Source organism: Tamandua tetradactyla, chromosome 2, assembly GCF_023851605.1.
Source record: "Tamandua tetradactyla isolate mTamTet1 chromosome 2, mTamTet1.pri, whole genome shotgun sequence".
NCBI lineage: Eukaryota > Metazoa > Chordata > Mammalia > Pilosa > Myrmecophagidae > Tamandua > Tamandua tetradactyla.
Window position 1 is genome coordinate 75,076,437 of NC_135328.1, and position 19,646 is coordinate 75,096,082.

Sequence of the window (19,646 nt, forward strand, 5' to 3'; positions counted from 1 at the left end):
AGAATGTCAGTGTCCCTTTGTCAGTTTCTAAGATAAACGTTTCTATCTTTTAAAATTTTGTCAGAATGGAACATCGACATGACAAGACTTTTTCTTCATCTGGAAAACTTACAAAGTAACTTTGATGCATTATTATGATAATAGAATCTCTGCCGATTTACTATATTTTACCAAAGCTCCTGCCAAGGCTTGGGAGGGAAAGAAAAGAAGGAGATGATGGAGATCAAATATATAAAGCTCTTTGAGACGTGTCTCATACGTAACATATATCACTAAGTGGTGGCTATTATTTTGATGGAATTTGAATACATGAGTGACATTATTATCATTGTACAGAATTTCTCTTTGAGATGATAGAAAAGTTTTGATACTGGATGGTGGTGATACTAGCACAACACTGTGGACGTAATTAATAGCACTGAATTAGGTATTTGATTGTAATTAAAAGAGAGAAATTTTAGGTTGTATATACATTACTAGAATAAAATAAAAAAAAAAATCCATGGGACTAAACAACTCAAACAGTGAACACGAAGGCAAATTATGGACTGCAGTTACAGTACAACAATAAAAATCTGCTTTCTTCAATTGTAACAAATGTACCACATTAATGCAAGGTGTTAATAATAGTGTGGTATATGAAAACGCTGTACTTTATGCATGATTTTTCTGTTAACCCTTAATGTCTCTAATAAAAAAAGACGAGAGAAAACAGGAAGGCATCTGTGAAATATAATCAGAGGTTTAGCAGAACTACATTGTCACTATACTGATTATTTAGGTGCAATCCAAATCCATATGTTATAGATCCCAGCTTCCAATACTTCTGCTCACTTATTAATATCCTAGAGTCCCTTATTTCATTGTCATTCAGTTGAATCACAACTAGCAAGGTAAATCCTAGATGGACTGTGGACCTTTTCTGCTTATGTTCAAAAAAAGCAGATTGTGCTATTATTAATTTATGGTCTCCAATCTACACAAAAACTTCTTTAATGCTGCTTTCCCATGCTATCAGCCAACTCTTCCTCACATTCCTTTCTATCACAACCCTAAATCTTGTCCCTTCCCTTCAAACGTAATATAGCTCTCCCATTCTTATTGAATAAATGTATTTATTCATCCAATATTTACTGAGTCTTTATTGAATACCTACTATATTCCAGACCAAAAATATAGTGTGCTGGGCTGTGTGGTTACAGTATGAGCAAAACATCTCACAGATGTTTGTGCCCATGTCATAGGTGTGACTAGCTCATAGTTAGTGACTATCTCCAAGATGGTCCTTCAGATAATCTAGACTCTACTTCACCAGGAAAAATAAATAGAAATCATCAGAACAAAACTTTTTCAAACCTGCACTCTGACCTGCATCAATGCCTGCTCTTTCTTCCTTCTTTGCTGCTAAAGAACAAACCTATCATAGTGATTCTGTTTCTATCTCTTCCTCCTTCTCTACTGGTTTTTTCATGTCAACATTTACATATGCTCAAGTCTTTCTTACTTTAAACATGAAACAAAATTAAAAATAAACCTGCCTTCCAAGATTGAACTTCCCACTTTTTCCCCCCCTATGTCGTGATCAAACTTGTGCTGGCATTGCCTACATTTGTATTTTTTCTATTTCTTCTTCAAAGAACTGGAATCTGGCTTCTACCCTTATTACTCCATTAAAATGTTATTTATCAAAGTCGCTAATGACTCCCATGTCATTAACTCCAGTTTGTGTTTTCAGGTACTTGGCTTATCCATTCACGGTGTTGTACGCTGTTAGACTGTCCTTCCTTCTCAAAAGCTGGTTTTCCTTCCACTGATCTAGACAGTCTTTATTCCCATTCTATTCATTTCTTAAATACTGGTGTTCCTCAAAGGTTGATTGTAGGCTGTTTGCTCGTCCCACTCTGTATCCTGCCTGGGTGATCTCAATTACTCTAGTAGTTTCAATCATTATCTGTAAGCTGATAGCTCTCAAATATATATCTCTAACCAGCATCTTTGTCCTAAGCCCCAGGCCTATATATATAATTACCTGCCCATGTTCCCTGGAATGAACCACAGGTACATCAAACCTGGTATATCCAGAATTAAACCCAGTATCTTTGCCCTCTCCCCACAAAGATACACATTTTTCCTCCTCTTATCCTATCAGTTACCCAAAATTGCAAATTTAAGAGTCCCATTGACTCCAGTAACTCACCAGGTCATATCAAATCATACTTCTAGGAATATTTTAATTTTATTTCTCTCTATCCCTATAGCAAACATCCCATCACTAACCACCACTCTATACTTACTGGATCATTGCAATAATTTCCTAAATGATCTTCCTGTCTCCTTTTCCCTACTCCAATACATTCTCAGCTGCCCTTTATCTTTAGAATTAGTTGGTACAACTAATTATTTTTGTGAAAAACTTGTCAATATCTGTCAGAATTTTAAGATATTCTCACCCATTGATTCCTGCTAGGCGTGTAGCCTACAAACACACTCACAAAATCATGACAAAATTTAAGTACAAGGGTTAAGATAGCAAAAACGGGAAACAACCTAGGTGTCCATTAGGAGAGAACTGGCTAAGTTCATCCATACAATGGAATATTCTATGCTCATTAAGTTTATATACAGACACAGAAAAATTTACAAGACAGTTTTTTTAAAAAAAAAGCAAGCTCAGAACAGAGTATGAGTCCATTTCTGTAAATAAAAATGTATTAATGCCTATAAATGTATTTTATTTTAATTAGAAAATTCATAAAAATTTCTGGCAGCTTTAATAAGAAACCTTCAAAATGGGCAAGGGAGATTACATTTTTCCCATTATACCTTTATGCTCAGATTTTTAAAAAAATATTTTTATTTAAGAAAACAAACAATACACTTAGAATCGCCAAAAATGGATATGTCAGTTATCCTAAATATATTTAGGTATATTTAAATAAAGTATCCAAATAATTATTGTAAAACCTGTGTTTGCATAGTAATTTTCATAAACCAATTTCAAATTAAGGCAACAAGGGAAAAATGTACAAATTCAGATAGCAGAGTTTCTGAAATCCTAAATATTAAATACAAACTTAAATACCATTTGATCAGCTGTCAATAAAGTATTTTTTGTTAGTTTCTTTCTTTTTGTGAGAAATAACATATATACAAAAAAAGCAATAAATTTCAAAGCACAGCACCACAATTAGTTGTAGAATATATTTTAGAGTTTGACATGGGTTACAATTCCACAATTTTAGGTTTTTACTTCTAGCTGCTCTAAGATACTGGTAATAAAAAGAAATATCAATTTAATGATTCAGCAATCATATTCATGTGTTATATCCTATCTTCACTGTATAACTCCACCATCACCTTTTGATCTTTCCATCCCTCTCTTTAGGGGTGTTTGAGCTGTGGCCATTCTAAATTTTTTCATGTTGGAAGGGTCTGTCACTAATATGCGGTAGGGAGATGGAACTGTCTGATATTCTGGAGAGGCTGGGCCCTCTAGGTTTCAGGACTTATCTGGACCGGGGGCCCATCTGGAGGTTGTAGGTTTCTGGAAAGTTACTCTCGTGCATGGAACCCTTGTGGAATCTTATATAGTGCCCTAGGTGTTCTTTAGGGTTGGCTGGAATGGTCCTGGTTAGGGGTTGGCAGGTTATGATAGGTAGCAAGTTCTAACTGAAGCTTGCGTAAGAGCAACCTCCAGAGCAGCCTTTTGACTCTATTTGAACTCGCTCTGCCATTGATACTTTATTAGTTACACTTCTTGTTCCCCTTTTGATCAGGATGGAATTGTTGATTCCATGGTACCAGCGTCGGATTCATACCTGGGAGTCATCTCCCACTTCACCAGGGAGACTTTCACCCCTGGATGTCATGTCCTATGTAGTGCAGAGGGCAATGATTTCACTTGCAGAGTTGTGCTTAGAGAGAATGAGGCCACATCTGTATGCTCAGATTTTTAAGGTACATTTTAAAGTTACTTTTACTTTTTTAGAAGTTAAATTTTAAAATTCGTTTAAAAACCCATAAAATGGACTCTATTGGTTTTATTTACTATACTTTGGTTCCTTTAAAGAGAGTAACTGTTTTGTTCAGTTTTGATTCTACAGTTGCAAACATGGCGTTGGGAAAGTTTCTGCTCCATAAATATTTGCTCAATAAAAGATTAATAGTGGGAAGATTTTGCCCATATGTATAGCTAAATGGGAATTACTACCTATTTTATTTCTATTTGATCTCAAAAAATGAGACTTAACTATTAATTTTTAGCAAGGTGCTATGAGATTCATTAGCTATTATGAGAGAACAAGATAAAATAGGCCTTAATAAAACCTTAAGTTGTAAAGTAAGACCCTCAAAGTGGGACACAAAATGAGTTACAAAATTGTTTTAATTGATTTAGAGATGTAGCTTTAACTGTACTGGGGGCGGGGGAGTGAGGAAGGCAAGAAGTGTGGGAGTCCAGGCAGGTTTCACAAGAGGAAATGGAAGGAAAAACAGTTTACCAAACTGGAAAGCATCCAGGACAATAGCATATGCCAAAGCATAAAGTCTTGGCATTGCCTGGGAACCTCATGCAGTTGAGTATTACTAAAGCAAAGGATAAAAGTGGAAAACAGTGGGTTATGAGGCTAGAAAAACCATTTTCATTAACATGCTATATTTTAGGCCATGGAGGTTAGATGGCCTGTTCTTGCAACCTTATGATACAATGGTGAAAGGCCTAGGTTTGAGGTTAGGAGATTTGTGTTCTAGATTCAATTCTGTTTGTCCTTGGGTAACAGATTTAACCTCTCAGGGTCCCAATTTCCTCGTGTATAAAAGGTGAGGTTTAGGTTGAGGTGATTCCTAAGGCCTCTTCTGTTTGATCTTCTGTGTGGACAAAAACCCTGTATTTCACTAACTTGGGTTTGTATTGAACACCCATCATGGACCAGGCACATCCAGATGCTGTGGACCTGGAGAGGAGAAGACTCAGTCCTTGTCCTCAAAGATACCACCACGAGAGCACTGGGAAGTTATACGTAGAGCCGTTCACTATAGTCTATAGACACGTGAAGTTCAACAGCCAGGGGGTCAGTAACTTTGGAAAGAAAAGATGGTCCCAATTGTTCTTATTCTGATCTACTTTTATTTACTTATATGCTATATAGTTTGCTTATACTTCACTGTTTTCCTCTTCCAGGTCCCCCAGTTCCCATTAGGCTCCATCTAGAAATCTTTGTTTCTGATTCACAGAACTGGCCTAGAACAGTGCTAGGAGCTTAATAAAGGGTCAGTAGACATTTGTTGACAAAAAGGAAAGTACGTAGCATCACCAACCAATAGATGTCTTGATATGAGTTAGAGAGATTAGTGACCTTCTATATTTTGAAGCAATTCATTTAGTCTAAGCAATGTGTTGCTGACCCAGGCTCTAAGTAGTTGATTTTATGCTGCCATCCACTGGTTGAATTTTAAATCCCTACTTACTAACTAAAATTATTGTGGTACTTTGGGTATATTTTAAATACACAGAGGGCATCAGGATTTTAATTACAACACTACACTTTCCAGATTTACAATAATGATAATTTATGGAAAAAGTGAAAAAATAAACATATTTATTTATACAGTAAATTTAAAATACACTGACAAAGCCAAGTCTAGCGAAGATAGCCACCATTAGTCATTTATTCAATTTTTTTCAAAGATTTTCTAATACTCATTAATGTTTAAGACTTAGCTTTTTTTTTTGTCTTCCAGATGCTGTTCCATTGATTTCCTCAGTGGAATGACAGTAGCATGAAGGATTTAACAAGAGGGAGCCATTCTCTAGGCCTTGCCCTTTCAAGGGCCTTGAATATCCTAGACCCCCTGCCCTACCCCTACACGTACATATACACTCACACACATATGCACACACTCAGCTTTTTTTCAACACATGGTACCCGTGTCACTTAGGATGTAGTACTCAGTGCTCAACAGAGACTGATAACTCTAAACATCTATTCAACATCAGCCTCAATAAATTTAAAAGGATTGAAATGATACAAAATATATTTTTTGACCACGGCAGATTTAAATTAGAGATTAATGATGAAATGCTATCTGGAAAATCCCCAAATATTTCAAAATTAAACAACACATTTTTAGATCATTATTGTCAATTAAATGAAAATGATGTGAAAGTCTTGATTGTAGGTCAGAGCTCATATTCTCATTCAGTAGAGTCACTTTGGATATTCTGAATTTATTTTAATACTGTTTCTGAAGCTTTTTGTTAAAGATTTATAGATTTATCTTGAGACCAGGTCAAGATTCTGTTGCCTACATTGATTAAGCAGAATGCCATTGAAACAAATGGTGTTTCTTTTGTGTATTATAAATTACCAGAGGTCTTTTACAGGCACTTGCCACTTGCTTTCCATCTCTTTCTCTCTCTGTCTTATTTGTCATCTTTTCTACCCTTTCTTCTTCCTTCTTTTTATAAGATCCACACTTCTCAACTAGTGTATTTAAACCAGATGATCTCTTGCAAGCCACAGGATACTTTAAAAATATTGTTAGAGTTGCTGCCACCATAAAATTATTCAGATATAAAAAGGCTACACTATTCCAGAATCCAAGAGAAACTCATCTTAACCTCAAAAGAGTCACAAGCAGATAAAAAAATCCAAATTTTCATATCTATCAAATCTTATCTTAAAAAAATATTGTATTCTATCTGTGAATCCCCAAAAGTATGTAGCCGAGTTAGTCATTTGTTAAATGGAAGAGAATTATCATATTTTAGGCACCACATTAGATTTTTATTTATAATCATTTTATCTGCTAATCCTCAAAAATGTTTTATGAGTTAGGTTTTCCAGATGAAAAAACTGAGATAGAGAGAGGTTAACTATGTAACTTGCTCAAAGCCACACAACTAATAAGTTGTAGAGAGAAGATTTCAATCTAGGTTTTTGTGACTCCAAAACCTAAATTCTAAAATTTGGGTAACAAGATACAATAGATTTCCTTCTTTACTCTATCCCTTGCTTAAGCACTTGGCTTTTCCTCCAGCCAGCTAGAAAGAGTTCCCTTTAGTGACTAGGTCATTTTGCAGTCAGTGGTTGCCTAAGTAGCTTGAAAAAGTGAATGATGCATCCAGACATTTGTCAGCCAGCCACACTCCGTGATCCCAAGTAAAGGAATGCTGGAGGTAGATAGATATTAAATAACTAGTAACCCTGATGCAATTATTACAAAATTATTGGGTAATTGAAAAATTTTATGATTTTCCAAATAAAACATGCTTGGCAGAATGCTGTCTATTGCAAACTATGCATAGTTTAGAAATTAAGCTTGTAGTCATGGGCACAAGGTTTAACATGATATAATATACTACCTTTGAACAAGAGTTGTCCCTCTTATCACTAGTGTGAAGTTATATTTTCTTCCCAACTCCCACTCCTTGGCAAAAGCTTACAGTCTGTTTACCTTGTTAGCTCAGATAAGAGATTTCTATAGTTTTTTAATTTAATTGAAAGTGCAAATTCCACAGCATTCATAATATTAGAAAACTTGATGAATGCAATTTAACTATGCATAGGAAAAGAGCCCTCCATGGTGCATGCCAACTCAGGTTGTTTCAACTTAATACCAAACCTACAACCGAGCTTGTATATCATGAGATCGTAAAGGTTTACAAAATGTTTTCAACACTTAGGAGTTCACTTACCAATTGCCTGCAGAGAAATGGTCAAAGATACGATTCTTGTATTACTATGTGGTAGAATATATTAATTCACTTCAGGTCAACAAATGTTTATTAAGCACATACCATAACTGTATAGACAATAAAAAGATGTGTTTATTTTACACTCTTAGCAGATTTTAACTTTGAGTGGTTGTTAGACAGGTAAATAAATAACCAAATATACAACAGAACAAGAAAGGTATCTTAAAGGAGGTACAAAGCACTGTAGGCATACAGCAGAGGAGAGATAATATATAACTCTTTGGGGGAGTTTTGAGCCTGAAGGACAACTAGTCCTTGCATAGACGTGTACTAGGGAAGGAGGAAAACAACAGCTAAAGCATCATCAGTAACACACACCACACAGACACACAAGCACTAGCTGTATGAAGGGAAAAGTGAGTCATTTACTTATTCTGGAGTTTGAATTCCTCCACACTGCCTTCAGAGCAACAGTGGGAGATCACACAGGTGGACTGGGGCCATATTTAGGAAGACCAGAACACAGAACCGGTTCTTTGTAATTCAAGAGGCATTACTGATATAAAGACACTCATATTGTTTTACCATAGTTTTTGGTATCTTCAGAAATATGGACCACCTGTCCCTACTCTCTTCTATATATAATTTAATTTTTTATAGTCGTTATATAGCATTTCATTATATAGAGGTACCAATTTTAATCTGACCTCCTATTGTTGGATCTATAGGTCTTTCTAATATTCAGCCATGGTAATAATATTATAACAATCATTTTGCTATTTTTTCCTTTACTTCAGATTACTTCATTAGGTTTGAATCCTAGATATTTCACTGCTTGGATAGGGTATGAACAATTTAAGCTTGCTGATATATATTTTTTAATGAATTTTCTCAAGCATTTGTGCCAATTTACATTTCAGCTTGAACTTTGGTAATTTTTATGGATTTTAATTGTTGCCCTTGAATCCCTTATAGGTGCTGCCAAACCTCTGATAAATATTTCTCCATGAGAGACTGCTGGGTTTTACTTTAATGCTTAATTTCAATAGAAGAACTTTAATAAGCTTGACTAAATATTTAGAATGCACATTGTCTTGAGTGAAAATGTGTGCATAATAAATAGAGTAATAGAAATCTTTTTAGATGACTACTCTATACTCATCTTACGGAAGGCATATAATGAAACAAGTTCATTTGGTTACTTCCTCAAACTGTCAATATAATGAGAAATGTGAGGAAATGCCCACAAAAAAAAAAAAAAGGGAATGAGGAAGGCTAAAGTGTAAAGTTGAAGTGACAGCATTAGGAAACAAAAACAACAGAACCCTCCCAGAAAAATCTAAAATGCTTTAAAGGCAAACATTCACCAGAGTTGGAGCTTTCTTTACGACATCTGAACAGAGACAAGTAGCCTATTTGACCTTTGCCATGATTATTAAGCACTTCTTTGAAATTGTGTTGGTGCTGCTGGCCTCTTACACTCTCTTCTCCCTGGAACTAAAACTGCTTCTCTTCCAACAAAGAAGAGTGAACAGAGAGAGTTTAAAACTCTTGAATAAATTGCAAACTTCATCGATTCAGCAGTGTCTACCATACAGGAAAAACTTCCTGCTTCCCCAGATGTCAGTGAATCCTCACCAGCACCAGAAAGGACATGCAGTGGCCATTCTTCATGAGATACTTCAACAGATCGTCAACCTCTTCAGGGAAAATATTTCTCTGGTCAGTTGGGAGGAAAGTCAGGTGGAGAAGTTCCTCACTGAGCTTCATCAACAGCTGGAACACCTAGAGGAACGCATAGGACTGGAAGCAGAAGAGAAAAGTGGCACCTTGGGCAGTGAGAACTTAAGGTTACAGGTTAAAACATACTTCCGAAGGATCCATAACTACCTGGAAAACCAGGAATACAGCAGCTGTGCCTGGACCATTGTCCAGGTAGAAATCAACCGATGCCTGTTCTCTGTTTTCAGACTCACAGGAAAGGTGAGCCAACAAGGAGTGGACTCTTGAACAAGAGGAAGCAAGAGCTGACTGCAAGCTTTAAAACCATAGGGTAGATGGAGGATGAAAGGGCTTCTCCAAATGCTATCATTTCTTTTTGCCATAAGATAGTAGTATTCCTTTCATTGTGTAGTATGTATATTTATCTGCTTTAAGATTTTCTATAGTGATCGTAATTGTTTTATTTAGTAATGTCACTTTATATTTTCTGTTTTCAATTGTTTATGAATTCAAATTGATTCTATATTTCATTATTCAAATGGTTAGTCAAATGGGAGTATTTTCATGTAAGTTAGCTAGGTAGATATAATGAACTATGTTCTCCAGAGTAGTAATAATACTTTCCTTAACATGGGATGTTCATTCCATCAATTTTCTTCTTTGCCAGAATTTGGTAGAAATAATGAAAAAGGCTAGGAATAATGGTCATTCCAAAATATCATTGTACTTTGAATATTTTAGTCACAAGTGACACATTAGAAATATGGCCAAAGGATATGAACAGACAGTTTGCAGTTTGAACACCTGAAAAGAGGATCAACCTCACTCATAATTGTAAATATATGAATTAAAACTAAGAAGCCATTTGTAACCTATTAGATTGGTCAAAGTCCAAAGTATGATAAAAACACTCTTGTCAAGACTTTGGGAAGGAACTGGAAATTGGTATTATCTCTGTCTACAGAGATTTGATGACATCTATCGAAATTAGATGCACAATAGCCTTTGCTCCATCAATTCTAGATCTGAATCCAGTAGAAATGCTTGGATATGTGTGAAATGACTTATGCACAGTGTTCATCAATGCAACATTATTTGTAATATTAAAAGATAAGAATTTCTTCTAATTAGAGGAAAGTTAGGATTTTTCATACAAAGAAATGCTATTTACTGGAGAAAGTACTAAAAAAAGTAGAAAGAGGCAACTTGGAGAACAGTGTACATAAAATGCTATTATTTAGGGTAAAAATGTAGAACAAATTTTTATACTTGCTTATATATCAATAAGGATATATAAGAACTAAATCACAATGATTGTATTTGGAGGAGGGGCATGTGTGGGAGGAGGAGAGGGTTGGGAGAGATTTTACAGCTTATTTTTTTTGCATGGGCAGGCACCCGGAATTGAACCCGGGTCTCCGGCATGGCAGGCAAGAACTCTGCTTGCTGAGCCACTGTTGGCCCACCCTACAGCATATTTTTAACATATTAATTTGAATCATGTGACTGCTCCAAATTAAAATAATAAATTAAAATCTATTTAACCAGTCAGTTTTCAGAAATATGAATAAGGGGTTTTGCTGTTGAAAGGAGGCATTAGGTGGAAATTAGGAAAAATGGGGACTGAGCCAGTCTGCTTTTGGTGGTGATGGCTGGGAGGACAGAGGGTTGAGAGAAGAGTATCTGTGCCAGGAGTGAGGGTTCCTGCTTTTGGAAAATGCTAACAATAAAGGCATTCTAGCGCTTCCAGCCAGGAACTCTCAGAAATCACCATGGGACAAATGTGAGACCAGCGGAACTGAAGTTCACTGACTTCCTTGCACACATTTGCTCAGGATAAGCATAGCAGAGCCATGGCCCCCAATTCTCGTGCAAATTCTGCAACTTTATACTTTGAGGTGAAAGTTATTACTGAATTTCAAAGCTTGCAGAGGAACAAAACACATTCCGAAGTTCAGCTTAATTAGTGTGTCAGTTAGTAAATATATTAAGGGTTGCCAGTGCTTCCAGATTTGGTTTGTAAAGGGGGAGTAGGAGATGACTAAGATCCTGGAAGTGAGACAGCCTCACTTGGGAGAGTGAGAGGGGACTGGTGGCAGAGGCTGGCAGACAGAAGGAAGTCTTTGCGAACTCCTGCAAAATTCACCAAGGAGTAGTGCAGTGGAGGGAAGAGAAAAACTTGCCATGCTCAACCACAAATACAGGTCATTCTGCTTCTTCTGGTCTGTAGAATTTTATTTGTTCGTTCTTCCTTGAACCAGGAAATTTTCAGGGCCAAATCTTTTATTTAACACATTATTTAATATATCAAATCAACCTTGCAAGGTAGTTTCCTCCATTATTCCCTTTTCCTAGGTGAAGAGAACAAAGCTTTAAGGGTGAAGTAACTTGCTCAAAGTGACGCAGCAAGCCACGGAGCTAGCAAATGCCAGAGAAAAGATTCTATGCTGAAACTGCCTGACTCAAAAGCCTGAATGCCACAAACATGAACAACAATATAAAATATCCTTGCAAAACAGTAATGAAAATGACAATAATAATGATAAGTAATAAAAATAATAAAAGGTGGTGGGAGATGGGAAAGAGAAATCTGCTTCTGGCTTTCCTTACTCAAATTCACAACAGTCTTGAATTAAAGAAAGGGCATTTTTCTCCTCTGGACATTTCCGTTCTAAGAACTGATAGGAATAGAATAGAAAAGCTGTCAATGAAAATGTATAGCAGATAATAATCACATTTAGAGGCTAAACCAATTCTTTACCTGCTAATGTTTTCCCAAACATTTAGCTTCATTGAATTAACTACAGCTTGTGCCTTGCACAAAGTAAAAGTTGTTTACTTTTAAATGTATTTGCCCTTTTGGAACTTTAAAACTAGAATCAGTAAATTAAAAACAGAAATAGATTCTAAAACCTGCTCATATGCTATCCCACTGCAGGGCAACATTTGAAAATTAAAAAAAAGTGCCTCATTGTGCCAAGGATGATGGTCTTGTTAGTACATGAGGGATACAGTGAGACCTTTCTCAGGACACTGAAAACTGGAGAAAAAAAGAAAATCCTCAAGAAAATTGAAGCACAAAATAAACACTGAATTAATCCGAGCAAAATTGCACAATATCTATATCACTTTTTTAAAAAAGAAGTACTTCTAGTCTAGTGGGATCTTATTACAACAAGTCATCCATAGAAACATGGGAAAACAAGTGTCATAGAAAAGTAACATATGTCCATGCACTGTTCAAAGAAGAGAACTATAACTAATGGATTCCTAATACCCTGGTCTTTGTGACAGTCACATTTCTCATTGGATAGTACTATCTTATCATTCCTGTTTAGACTTTGGTCTCTGGGAATGGGGTTACTCTTTGTTCATGCATGGACCAAGTCTGCAAGAGGAAGGACCAGATTCTAGGGCAAGGTAAAATCAACAAGGTGAAGAAGCTTGTTCTTTCTACCCAGGCAACGTTCCTTTCAGGCTCCCCAACCCTACTGTTAGACATTCCAAAGAGTAAGTGTGAATCTTAATTTATTTGTTGGCTGTTATCAGCCTTATTCTTCTAATCAATACTGTCATCTAACTGGAAAATCTACTTTTCTGTCGACAGACTATTCAGAGCCTCAATTTAAAATAGCTATGAAATTTCCCCCCCTCAATATGAAAAAGACAGCATAGATTTGAGGGTTCACCAAGAGAAAATTTCTTTTTTTTCCCGCAAAATGTATAAATATTGGTGTTGCCTAGGGCTTGGTCCCCAGCTTCCTTCTCATATGACACATTTTCTGCATAAAATCTTATATATCAATGACATCAACTACCACAAATGCAAAGATGACCCCAATATTTATGCAACTGGTACAAACTTGTCGCTTGAAGCTGATAAAATAAGAACTTTTCATGCAATTAGCATGTCACAGCTTTATTGAGGATTAATGAATTGCACAGCATCCAATTCGGAAAGTAGAAGGAAGCTCCACCAAAGGTGTGGACAGGAGAGCCTCATATAGAGCAAATGCAGAAGCAAGTGAGGAAAAAGTTCTGATTGGCTGACATTAAGTTTCCATTTCACCTACAGACATCTTACAAAGTAGGAGCAGGTGGTGCTTAGGAATGAGGAAGTTGGCATAAGAAGGGAGAAGTTAGCTGGTGTTAATTGATAAAGATCAGACTATTTATATTTGGTCCTCTGGCATTTAAAGGAAATGGAAACTTGCTGAAGTTGTTTTGTTTTGTTGATGAAACTTGCTAAACCATACTGGGCTATCATATCAATTGTATTGCCTCCTAGACATGTCCTTTGGATGTTCCCCTGGTACCTCAGACTCAATATATACAAAATTGAGTTCATTACCATCTAAACAAGATGTAAGCCTGATTTACTGATACCAAGCCAAAGCTGGGAGTTCTCTGCCTAATGTGCTCAAATAACCAATTCTTGAAACACCAGGGTTTCAAAGAGAGGACGAGTTTGTTGCTAAACACAAAGCAGGAGATCAGATGGCCTAGTGGCCTAAGTGTCTGTCTCCCCAATCTAAGGGGTTGGAGATTTTTACAGATTCAAACAAGGGGGCTGGGATGGGGACAGAGTTGTTACCATTACAATAACAAGAATAAGCAGCTACAATTTACGAATATAAAGGAGTGGGACTATGCTAGAACTAAGCTAAACATTACAAGAGCAAGAGAATGGTTAGTTCAGCTAACTTAAGTTCCTTAAATAACATTGTCTTTGTAATTATGTGACTCTAGAGTAAAATAGGATAAGGGGATATAAAGCAGGGCCAGTCATGAGGGTTTTAACAACTTGCAATTCAGTGGGTTTCAGTGATTTCAGATGGCGCCTTTTGGCTATTCTATTGTTGCATCCTTGGTACTGGGGCACAGCCTTCAGCCGAGCTGCTTCGGTAACAAGACACAACAGCAGAGGTCAGGCTTGAATCATTTTAATCTGCTGCACAGCAGAGCACAAAACTTTGCGGGTGCCATTGCAGTTCGGGACAAAGGAGGTATAAGTAGCTACAGGGTTTATTCATAGCAAGATGCGGCAACATTCAGGAAATGCATCATGGACCAATCATCAGGCAAGTTAGGAGTTATAACCATATTGGAGCTAGACAGAGATGTTTTTACTTACTTATTGACCCTTATGCTGTGCATGCATGAGGGACTTGCAGGCTTGTGTATGTGACCGACTCTCTTAGAGTTAATGGCTGCGAACTGACTATGGCTCGTTTTGATAGCCTATGGCAAGTTCCACAGCTCCCCCCCTCACGAGGCATAGGCAGTTTATATGAGGCCTGAGCTGCAGATAAGAGAGACGGTATGAGGTTACCTGGGCTCCCTGTTTCACCTGAGAGATGCACGGGGTACAGGGGTTACTGGAATGAGGATGGGGGGGCCGGCAGGAAGATCAGGATCAGGTACCAAGGACTCATGCTGATGACTGGATAGCTTGGGCTGTTCAGCCAGATTCTTTCAGTGGAACAGGAACCCGAGGCTGTCAGTGGTATCAGTCTCCAGAGCTGGGCCAACTAGTGTTCTGGCTCGGAACTTTCTTGACTCTGGAGTGATGAAGCCAAGAGCTGTGTCTGACTACCTTGACAGCAGCATCAGCAGTTAGTAGGACCTGGTGAGTTTCTGACCACTGGGGATGTAGTGGCTGTTTGTCCCATTTTCCGATGACAACCCAGTTACCAGGCTGGAGAGAGTGGACTGGTCCATCAAGGCTGAGAGATTTTTCCTGTAGGGAGGCAGAATGGACTACAGACAGTACATGGATAAGAGACTGTAGATAGATAGATAGATAGATAGATAGATAGATAGATAGATAGATAGATAGATAGATAGATGATAGATAGATAGATAGATAGATAGATAGATAGATAGATAGATAGATAGATGATAGATAGAAGTTTATCGCCTACTATTATTTCCTCCCCCCTCAGGTGATTACAGAAAGGCCAAGGTCTGCCAAACACTCACTTATAAGGGGAGAGCTCCAGTTTCCCTTTGGGGGATAGGCAGACTGTGGTCTGGGCTAGGGGCAGTGCCCTGGGCCATTTAAGGCCTAAAACTGACAGGTTTTTTTGTTAGGAGAGCTTTTAGAGTCCGATTCATTCTTTCAGCCATGGCACTGGCCTGGGTAATAGGGAGAATGCAATTTCCAGTCAATGTTCAGGGCCTTGGCAGTTTGCTGATTGATGGAGGTGACAAAGTGGGGTCCTTGGTCAGAGTTTAGGTGCTCGGGAATTCTCCATCTGGGGCAGATGTCTTCTAACAGATGGCGGCATACTCATGGGCTTTTGCAGTCCAACAGGGAAATGCTTAGGGCCAGCCAGAAAACTAGCAGACAAATACCAGAGGGTAGCGGTGGCCAAGGGCATGAGGCAGTTTGGTGAAGTCTACTTGCCATTGCTGACCTGGGTATAAGGATGGGTTGAACAAATGCTTTCTGGCTTCTCAGGGCTCTAGTTGGGCTGGCGGGGTGGTTTTCTAGCAGACAGAGCAATGGGTGACCAGCTGCTGGAGAATGGGTTGTACTGGTGCTGATGACCTAAAGTAATGGAGCCACATTTGTAGGAGTTTTTCTTCTCCCAGGTGGTGTAAATCATGCATTCTGGAGTAGAGAGTCCAGAGTAGAAGCTTGGGACTGCAAGTATGTTTGGTATTAGGGAGGATTAGCCATGTCACTTTCAAACCTTCCCAAGCTGCCTGCTTTAAATTTTCAGCTGAGTTTCAGGTTGCTCTGAGGGAAGAGAAATGACAGGATAGACTGAGGCCCTTGGAAGTTTGGTGACAGCCTGCACTGCGTGATCTGCAACATTGTTGCCTCTGGGCTCTGGGATATCAGCTTTTTGGTGGCTGGGCAGGTGAACAAGTTCAACTTTGAGCGGGAGAAGAACTGCTGTGAAGAGGTGAGACACTGCCTTCGCATGTTTAATTGGGGATAGTGGTTGATCGAGCAGTCCCTTTTCTTCTCATAACTGAGCAAAGGCATGCAGGATTCCTGAGACATACTTGCTGTCAGTGTACAAATTTACTCAGAGGCCCTGTCTGAGATGTAGGGCCTGAGATGACGGCCTGCCCTTTGGGCAGATGCATTTGGGGAGAGGCACTGCTGGCCACAGTATTTAGTGAGTCATTTACAGCTGCCCATTCAGTGTACCTGGTGCCATTTTTAGTGAAACTGGAGCCATCAGTGTATAGCTGAAGATTAGGATTAGGAATGGGGGGGGGGTGTTTCAAGAGACCCTCTCAGGGCTTAGTTTGCAGGTCATGACTGGGAATTTCTGGATCCGCAGAGTGTAGAAGCAAGAGGATTGGCAGGGTTTAGTTAGTTACCATGTAGGGTAACTTCTGGATGTTCAAGAAGAATGGCTTGACATTTGAGGAGATGGCTACTGGTCATTCAGGTAGGTCCTTGGGTTTCAAGAATAGTCTGAGTAGCATGGGGGAACAGGACGATTAGAGGTCCTCAGAAGGTGAATTTTTGAACTTCCCACACAAGCAAAGCAGCTGCAGCAATGGCCTGTAGGCAGTAGGGCTGTCCGCTGGCAGTGGAGTCAAGTTGTTTGCTGAAGTAAGCAAATGCCTTTGGGGTTATAGGATGAATCTTGACAGAGGATCCTCGGGCCAGCACTCTTCCTTCCACCACAAAGAGCTGGAAATGTTTTGATGGGTCAGGCAGGTCCTGAGCTGAGCTGAGGAGAGATGTTCCTTAAGTTGATGAACCCGCCGAGCACCTTTGGTGGGGGCTGGTAGTGTTTGGGGTTGAAGGCTTTCTGCCTGTATTAGAATGTTGTAAAGGGGCTTGGCCAGAGTTCCATAGTCCCAGATCCAGAGTCAGCAGTAGCTGGTTCCATAGTCCCAGAGTTCCATAGTCCCAGATCCAGAGTCAGCAGTAGCCGGTTAGGCCAAGAAAGGACTTGAGTTCTTTTGTTGTGGATGGGACAGGGATGTTGCAGGTGGACTTTACTCATTTAGGGGCTAGCAGGCGTTTTCCTTGGTCAAGGTCATGCTTGAGGAACCAGACTTTGGCTTGAGTGATTTGAGCCTTTTTCTGGGACACCTGGCATCCTTATTTGCATAGGAAATTTAGCAGAGAGATGGTGGCCTGAGCACAGGTGGAAGCAGCAGAAGCCAAGAGCAGAATATCTGCATACTGAAGAAGTTTGAGTTCTGGTGGAAAAGTCCCATTCTCAGAGATCAGCAGCCAGAGCTTGGCCGAGCAAAGACAGGAGAGGGTTTGAATCCTTGAATCTGGCCCAGGTGGCTTGGAGAGGGCAGTCAGGCTGAGAGAAGTAGGTGAATGTGAAGATGGGATGGCTTTCACGGTCCACTGGAATACAGAAGAAGGCATCCTTCAAATCTAACACCGTGTAGTGTGAGGTTGGGGGCTCAGGGTGCTAAGTAGAGTGTAGGGGTCCGAACCAGCTGTAGAAGATCTACTGTCCAGACGTTGACTGCTCTTAGGTCATGTACCGTGCAGACTTCACTGTTTGTTTTTCTTGATGGCCAGGATGGGAGTGTTCGATGAACTGTCAGGAACAGGGCATGGTTCTAGGATTCCTCCTTCAGGCAGGTGGGAGATGACTTCCAGGAGAATGGGGATAAGGTTATTGTGGAGAGGAAACTGGTGAAGGTGAATGAGTTGAACTCCTGGCTTGAGAGTGATGTCGATGGGAGTGGCAGTGACAGCTGGTCCGGGGAGTCCTGTCTCCCAGAGTTGGAGGTTAACCAGGTCAGAGACCAAGGACAGGGAGGTGACCATGACCGGGCTGGGGTGAGGTGACCCTCTCCAGAAGTCTGTTCCCTGCTGAAAAATTACAGTGATATGGCCATCAGTCTCACAGGAGATGAGAGCTCGAGTCTTACACAGGAGGTCTCTGCCCATTAGATTGATGTGGGCAGAAAATTATTTTCAGTTTCCCCAAGAGTTTGACTGTAGATGGGGGTGCTCTTGAAGTGGGAGACTGTTTGGCTTCCTGTAGCCCCCTGGACTGATAAGGTGGACGGTACAGGCACTGGGAGGGGCTGGCAGACAGCAGACATGGCAGTGCCACTGGCTATGAGGAATGGCAGAGTTTTTCTGGCCACCGGTAACTGGCCCCCTGTGCTACTTGGCTGGGCAGGAATTTTCCCAGTGGGCAGTATGTTGGCAGTAGGCACATTGGTTGGGTACCAGGAGGGGGCCACCTCCCTCTCACCCTTTTGACTGATGGCCATTTCCCTGGAAGCTGACAGTTGACTGTTGGCCTCCTCTGTTTCCCTGATTGGAGACTTGGACTGCCATTACCAGGGCCTTCCAGACCGTTTGTTTTTCTAGCAGCATATTCTGGAAGCTTTTCTGAGCTTCTTCTAAAAGAGGGGGCAGTGTGTTTCCAACCCCAGCAGGTGTTTTAGTTAATTGACAATGGATGTCGGGGGTGGAGTGGGTTAAGAACAGGTGTTTTAAAACTGGCTCAGCTGCTGGGCCATCGGATCTTCGCTGGTATGGGTGCGCACTGCATCCCTGAGTCTCTGGAGGAACTGGGTTGGGGTTTCTTCTACATCCTGATGACATTCATCTACCCAGGATCCGTTGTTGCTGAGAACTATGCTGGCTTCTAAGCCCTGTTAGAAGAGGGCTCGAAATGAGCCAAGCTCTGAACAGGGGAGACACAGGCTTGGCCATTTTGAGTTCAGGAGTCATCGTTAAGATCCCAGTCTGGACTGACCTCCCAACTGAACTGGTCATCCAATGGCCCGTAGAGGGCAATGCTAACTTGGGAGCTCACTGGTCCGTGGGCATTTGAAACAGTTTGAGAGATTTCTATGTCCGAACATACCAGATTAGCCAGGATTCTCCCAGGTTGGCTTATGAATGGTGAAGAGAGTTCGGATAGTTTCTACCACCAATTGGGTCTGGGTAGAGAACTTATCCTTTAATTCAGCTCGCTTGGCTACCTCTGTGGGTGCCCATTCCTGATGCGAATACAGCCGAACTGTGGCTGGAGCCCCCCTACCCCGGCAGAGGGAATTACCTTGGTTAGGGGGACTAAGGGTTACAGTCTAGTAGGCCACGGCTTGGGTTTTTCAGAGGTTGAGGCTGACAGGTAAGGCGGTGGGAAACTGGAAGACTCGACAGTAGCTGAGGGTTGGGCAACTGGTACCATTGGAGGACTGTGGGCCTCAGCAGGAGTTGGAGTTTTTTTTTATTTGGGGGGGTGCATGGTCCAGGAATCAAACC

At 39.9% G+C, this 19,646-nt stretch overlaps 1 protein-coding gene and 1 long non-coding RNA gene across 6 annotated transcripts in view; both read left to right on the plus strand.

Moving 5' to 3' along the window:
- The window catches only part of LOC143673484 (uncharacterized), a 112,780-nt gene that overhangs the window by 67,385 nt on the left and 25,749 nt on the right, over positions 1–19,646 (plus strand). The window contains exon 5 of one of the 5 annotated variants that reach the window (XR_013170400.1): positions 8,672–8,796. The exons of the other annotated variants lie outside the window; for them this stretch is intronic. This is a non-coding gene — a long non-coding RNA (uncharacterized LOC143673484). Of the gene's footprint in view, positions 1–8,671; positions 8,797–19,646 lie in introns of those variants that run through there. 5 annotated transcript variants of the gene reach the window in all.
- On the plus strand, positions 8,911–10,669 carry IFNE (interferon epsilon). The gene has a single exon (XM_077134181.1). The coding sequence runs from the start codon at positions 9,125–9,127 to the stop codon at positions 9,704–9,706; it is 582 nt and encodes a 193-aa protein (XP_076990296.1). The 5' UTR covers positions 8,911–9,124; the 3' UTR covers positions 9,707–10,669.

Coding starts and splice junctions, on each gene's coding strand:
- IFNE (XM_077134181.1), top strand. CDS start 9,125: ATGATTATTAAGCACTTCTTTGAAATTGTGTTGGTGCTGCTGGCCTCT.